The sequence below is a fragment of the Nannospalax galili genome, unplaced genomic scaffold (assembly GCF_000622305.1).
Source record: "Nannospalax galili isolate Female #2095 unplaced genomic scaffold, S.galili_v1.0 scaffold571, whole genome shotgun sequence".
In the NCBI taxonomy this organism is placed as follows: domain Eukaryota; kingdom Metazoa; phylum Chordata; class Mammalia; order Rodentia; family Spalacidae; genus Nannospalax; species Nannospalax galili.
In genome coordinates, this window is record NW_008330297.1 from 630,200 (window position 1) to 636,499 (window position 6,300).

General features: G+C 42.3%; 1 protein-coding gene across 1 annotated transcript in view; it reads right to left on the reverse strand.

Annotated features, from left to right (window-relative positions):
• The window catches only part of Mcub (mitochondrial calcium uniporter dominant negative beta subunit), a 76,639-nt gene that overhangs the window by 13,144 nt on the left and 57,195 nt on the right, over positions 1–6,300 (reverse strand). Inside the window, exons 3-4 of the mRNA XM_029568683.1 lie at positions 4,353–4,428; positions 2,396–2,566 (exon numbers count right to left, since the gene is read on the reverse strand). Of these exons, the coding sequence (XP_029424543.1) occupies positions 2,396–2,566; positions 4,353–4,428 (247 nt within the window). The remainder of the gene's footprint in view (positions 1–2,395; positions 2,567–4,352; positions 4,429–6,300) is intronic.

The following is a 6,300-nucleotide window of genomic DNA, read 5'->3' on the forward strand; positions in this document are numbered from 1 at the left end:
CTTGAATTCTTAAGGAAATATACTGATGACTTTACTCTTCGGTTATACTTTCCTTTTGGGTGTTTAAGACCATACAGTTGGCCCAAATAAATCAATTTATATTGACAGTTAAGGTTGTTTGAGGATCTGTTCCTCAGGGGTAACATGGGCTTGGGAGGAGCCCCTGGCTCCTTTCTTTTACCAGTTCCATCTATGTGAAGATAAGTCAAAGGTCCTACTCGACCACGTCTGGCTTCATTTGGAAGCATGAATGAGATGTTTCCTCTGAGTTGATGCTTCTCTTTGTAGACTGGACACTGGTTCAAGTTCATCTTGTGGGGTCTCCATGTCCTCCCTGAACAAGAGGGCAGGTGACTCACCACAGTTACAGGACATTTTGAGAGATGTTCCATAGTCCCCTGGAACTTAGTTGACCTTGGAGGGCAAGGGGCAAAAACTTTCCTTTAACTCCCTCTGAAGGTCAGGAACTTTAATCTCTCTTGTTCTTTGCTGCCTATAGCATCTGGGACATGGCCAGACCTGTATTACATGTTCAACAAATATTTGTTGAATGAATAAATCCTTTAATCTATACTTTTCCAAACTCTTTACTTAGTTCTGAGCTTGGTTAGGGACGAACAATGTTTATTTCTGTTCAATTCAAGCTTTTATTTTCATCTTTAATAATACATATATGTATGTGTCTATTTGTGGGTTTGTAGTTGCAGTGCCTGTGGAATTTAGAAGAGGGTATGTTAGATTTTTGGAGACTAAAAGGAAAGACGGAGGAGTAGGAGACAAGAAACTAGAGCCAAACCTGCAGCAGGCCAAGAATATAGCTTCCTTTATTCAAAGAAGACACAGTGAGAGGTAGAGGGTACCACATGACCAAGCATCTACAATGTGACAAAGAAACTAGGGGTTTTTATAAGAAAAGTTGTGAGACACAGCTGCACTATGTAGGGAGTTGAATTAGTGCCTGGGTCTGGTGTCCTGGGTGATTGAGGGTCTTTCTTCCTAAGATTATTTCCTCAGACTTGGTAGGCGTGTTATCTATCTATGAGCCTAGAGGAGACAGGTGGGCTCCAAAACAGTCTCTCTCAGTCCCAGGAGTGACCAACTGGTAAGGCTTGAGCAAGGCCAAACTGCCAATCTATAGCAGCTTGGTCACTTGGGGAACTTTATGTTTTATAATTTAAAGCCATTTGGCCACTCTAATGATTTTATGCCCGTATGGCCTCCTCTAATGAAGCTTAAGGCTTTCCTAAGGTTCACACACTCTATCCTTGGTGCAGGTCACCCGGGGTTAGAGTTACAGAAGGCTGTTAGCTGCAGTGTGGGTGCTTGAAATCAAACTTAGGTGCTATGCAAGAACAGTATGTGCTCTCAACTACTGAGCCATGTCTCCTGTTTATTTCCTTTTCACAAAACTACAACAGTAATCATTAACTTTTAGACAAGCTTATTTAAAGCTTTTACTACAATAACAATGCCAATTTATTAATTTTTATGTGCCATTAGCCTCTAAATGTTGAGCTAAGGTAAGTAATTTTTTATTCTAGTTTAGAGGCAGTCAGTCTAAGATCATTTCAGACCACGAGAATATAGAATACGTATCATATATTTAGATATCTAAATGACCAAGAATCTCTGCTGGTATTAAAATACATTTTTTTCCTAAGAATGAATTATATGAAAAATATCTGACTACAATAGCTTTATAACAAAGATTAATTCACTGTGAATTTTAATGAACTGCTGCCTATTTTAATTGTTGAAAATACATTTAACTTCCTAATTATTCAAATTTTGCTGATTATTATACACTATTCTACTAAAATTTCCTTGAGGGAAAAAAATTTCAGGCTGTTCATGAAATAAGTAACTGAAACTTACATTTATTCCATCTTTTTTTTAATTTAATAGAGTTGGGGTTTTGTTTGTTTTGTTTTTTCGGTCTTTTTAGAAACAGGGTTTCCCTGTAGCCCCAGCTGGTCTGGAACTGGCTGTATAGACCAGGCTGGCCTTGAACTCACAGAGATCCACCTGCCTCTGCCTCCCAAGTGCTGGGATTAAAGGTGTGCATCACCACACCGGGCTTGGGACTTTTCTTTTATGTTGTCTTTGTTTTGTTTTGTCTTGAGACAGGGTCTCACTACACAGCCTAGACTGGCCTTGAACTCTCAATCCTTCTGCCTCAGCTTCCCAGGTAGTAGGATTACAGGTATGCACCACCATCCTAGCTTTGAGTTATTATTCTAATAGTATTGATGCATAAAATGGAAGAATTCAGAAAAAGCCAGCCATTTATTATATAGTGAATTCTATAGTTTATTATATAATGAAATTCTTCCTAGAAAAGTCAGGACCCAAAACACAGGGGCAGAAGAGAGGAGTTGTAGGCTGAGACACACACCTGCTGTGACGATGACTGCAGTTTTGATGCCTTTGTCTTCATTTTGCAAGTCCTGGAGGAACGAGCCTACTGTTGACAACATTGGCTCGACAGCAAACTGACAGCGCTCGTTCCTGGATGGCAGAGTAAGTGTTATCAAGGGACGGCCATGTCTACAACTAACTGTTATTTCTGTTAAGACAAAAAAATAGTAAAATATGAATTTATAAGGTATATTTTTAAACCTTAAAATATAAGTTATGCATTTTTTATTGAGAAATTCACTCATGCATATGTTTTGATCAAATCCACTCTCCAGTCTCTCCTCTCCAATTTCTTCCCTATCCCCCACCACTTCTCCCTCCCAACTTCCTCTCTCTCTCTCTCTCTCTCTCTCTCTCTCTCTCTCTTCCTCCCCCCCACTCCCCTCCCCCCCCTCCCGCCCTCTCTCTCTCTCTCTCTCTCTCTCTCTCTCTCTCTGAACCCACTGAGTCCTCTTAGTGCTGCTTGCATGTGCATGGGGGTGGGGCCATCAACTGGAGCACAGGCACCTCTCAGGGACCACATCCCTGACAATAACTGACTCCCTCCCTTCAGAGATCATCAGTTGCCAATAGCTTCTCAACTAGGGGTGGAACTTCACGAGCTCCTCCCCCATCTATGCTGTGATTTTGTCTAGCTTGATCTTGTGCAGGGCTTGTGCATGCAGTCACAGCCACTGTGTACAACAGCCCTGTCCCGTCCAGGTGTCTGTTACTGGCTTTCCACCCCTCTTCTGCAGTGATCCCCAAGCCTTGGGGAGAGTGGGCACAATATAGGTGTCCCATTTGGAACTGGGCACTCCACAGTCTCTTATTCTCTGCATGCTGGCCAGCTGTGGGACTCTGTGTTAATCACTTCCTATTGCAGAAGGAAGCGTCTCTGAGGGCCGAGAGATGCACTAATCTATGGATGTAAAGATAAAAATTTGGGTGGAAGTTTAATACTATGTTTATTTAGCATGATAGTAGTACTAGGTTCTTCTCTAGGGCCTATGACCTAGTCAGTCTTGGGGTTTGGGCTCAGTTCATGGTACCAGGCAAGAGTTCTGTGCTATGGAGCAGACTTTAAATCCACTCAGAAGTGGTTAGCTGCTCCCATACCATTCCTGCCCCTGTTGTACCAATGGGTCAATCTTGCCGGGCCAGTGGTTAGTGTAGCCTGAGGGTTCACAGTTGGGTAAGATTGATGGATATTTTTCTCATCCAGGAAAATAAATAGAACATTCTGGGGCTAGCCAGTAGAGATGAAACTTCCAGGTAGGTACCAGTTTGATTTCTCCATGTTTTATGACTCAGCTATGTAGTTTGTTCACTAATAGTGTTTTATCATCAAGTTCTGGAGAGTAACCAAGAGCAATACTAATGGTCTGTAATTTTGGGGTGGATCTTGGAACCCCACTGACCAATACCTCTGAAAGAGGCAACCCATTCCTGGAACTCAGCTTTTATTTGACAGCCTGTGGTGTCTGGGAGAGGCACTGTCCCCCTGTTATAGAGTAACTCAAAGGAAAGCTTTTGCTTACACGTGGAGTTCATAAATCTCTGAATTCCTATAAAAATGGGAATTGCTCATATGTTATATGCATTATGCTACAGTTTACACAGGTCCTACCATTCCATAAGATGTTATTTATTATAGCTTAGTCTACAGTACATTATAATGATCTGCTCAACATCTTTACAGGTAAAAAATTAAGGTCCTGAGGCTAGAAACCAGCTCGCCTTTATCTTACTCATCTTTAGCTCCTCTGATTACTGGGCAGTTTGTCAAAAGACATTACTGAAGATGGCACTAAGAGAGAGGAACTGAGCACAGCCCGTAGGTGAAATGGATTAGTGTGAGCAGTCTGTTTCGCTCATAGCTCTCAGCTCCCACTCTATTTGGAAGAACAGAAATCAATGAGCACATAAATCAAAGACATGACAAGAAAACTTACCATCAGGTGGCCTCACTGTCCCATGAAAGTGTGCTTGGTAGTATTTTGGAATTCCACACAGCTTCATACACAATGCCTGTAAGAAAGAGTGTCTGTTCTTTAAAAAATACAGAAGGGTCTTTGTAACCTATGACACGCACAGTGGAAACGTTAACTTCCCATGTACACCCTACATATGCCTGTGGGTCACTGGCTAGTTTCTGAATCACTAACCTTAATAAAAACAGCACAAGGAAGAAAGGATTTGTTTTGGCACCTAATTTTTAAAAATATTTTATTATTTTTATTTATGTGTATGCGTGCATTGCCGGCATGTAGGTAAGTGCACCCGTGTCATGCAATGCCTGTGGAGGACAAAAGAGGCTGTCAGATCCCCTGGAACTGGAGTTACGGACAGCTGTAAGCTGCCATGTGGGTACTGGGATTCGAATCCGGGTCAGTGTTCTTAACCGCTGAGCCATCTCTCCAGCCCCTGACTCCTAATTTTAGGCGTATAAGTCTATCATGATAGAGCAAACGTGGTGAAAACAGAGCAGTGCACAGCACAGTGGCCAGGAATTAGAGAAAGGGTAATATAGGGCGAGTCAGTGACAAGCTGTAGCCCCAGGAATACACCCTCAATGGCATACTTCCTGCAGCTAGGTCCTACGGCTTACCTTTTCCCAATTCCCAAGAGTGCCATGCTATGATGGCTTCATCAGGAATTATGCTCTAATCATCTCAGGGAATGCTATCACAGACACAGCCAGCAGTGTGTCTCGCTAATCTCCAAAGCATTCCTTAATCCAGCCATCAAAGCAGGCAAGACATTAGAGCAAACACACACTCCTGGCCACAAGCTTGCCCACTACTGCTTATCCCATTGTTGCTGGGACAGGGTTTTCGGGGATGTGAAGACTCCCGAAAACCTTAGACCTCATTTAAATTCATTTTCGCCTTTTTAGACAATAACCTAAAATCAAATGGATGTGAGTATACATATTCCAGATACTTCTCAAGGTATAGGGCCAGATCAATGCCTCAGCATGTCCTTGGAGCTAATTAGAAATGGTGAATGTCAACTCAGCCCAGACTTACTGGGTTAGAATCTGTGCTTCAACAAGATCCCGGGTATTGAGCGTGCATACTGGCCTCATAGTAGTCATTCTTTTAGATCTCTGCAGTCCAATATTGGAGCTAATTAACCTTAACATAAAATTTCAGTTCCTTAATAACCTTTGCTGCCTTTCAAGTGTTTGTTAGCTCTGCATACCCCCTGGCTCTTCGGCTAGCACAGGAATAGATCAGAGTGCTTCCTGTACCACAGAAGTGCCAAAGGTCTACAACAGCTGAAGGGTTGCTTTACAGTTAAGGCTGACATTGCTGTTTGTGTTTACGGTTGTATTGGGGCTTAGTGAAGGTCAAATATATCAACGATACACTGTGAACACTGTGGTGCTAGGAAAGGTACAACAGAATTGGTTCCTAGGCCTTGAGGGCTCAAAATAACAGGTAAGAATCAGCACCACTCCCAACAGGTGGTTGCTTCCTATTGATCGCCCCTCGTTTATTCTTCTTTGCAGTGCATTGCCTCCCAGTCATTTGCAGTTAGTGAGAATGCAATGAAATCTTCTTTTATAAATTGCATTTTTATAAATTTCAGGATCTGGGGCTGGAAAGATGACTCAGCAGTTAAGAGCACTGACTGCTCTTGAAAAAGACCTGGGTTCAAATCCTAGCACCCACATGGCAGCTAACAACAGTCTGTAACTCCAGCTCCAGGGGATCCAGCACCTTCTTCTGGCCTCTGTGGGCATAGGATGATATGGGTGCACTTACATACATGCAGGCAGTATACTCATACACATTAAATAAATTATATATATATATATATATAAAATTTCAGGATCTGAGGGTTCACTATATCAGTGGTCAAAAGTTTATCCTTTGTAGCCAGGCGTGGTGGTGT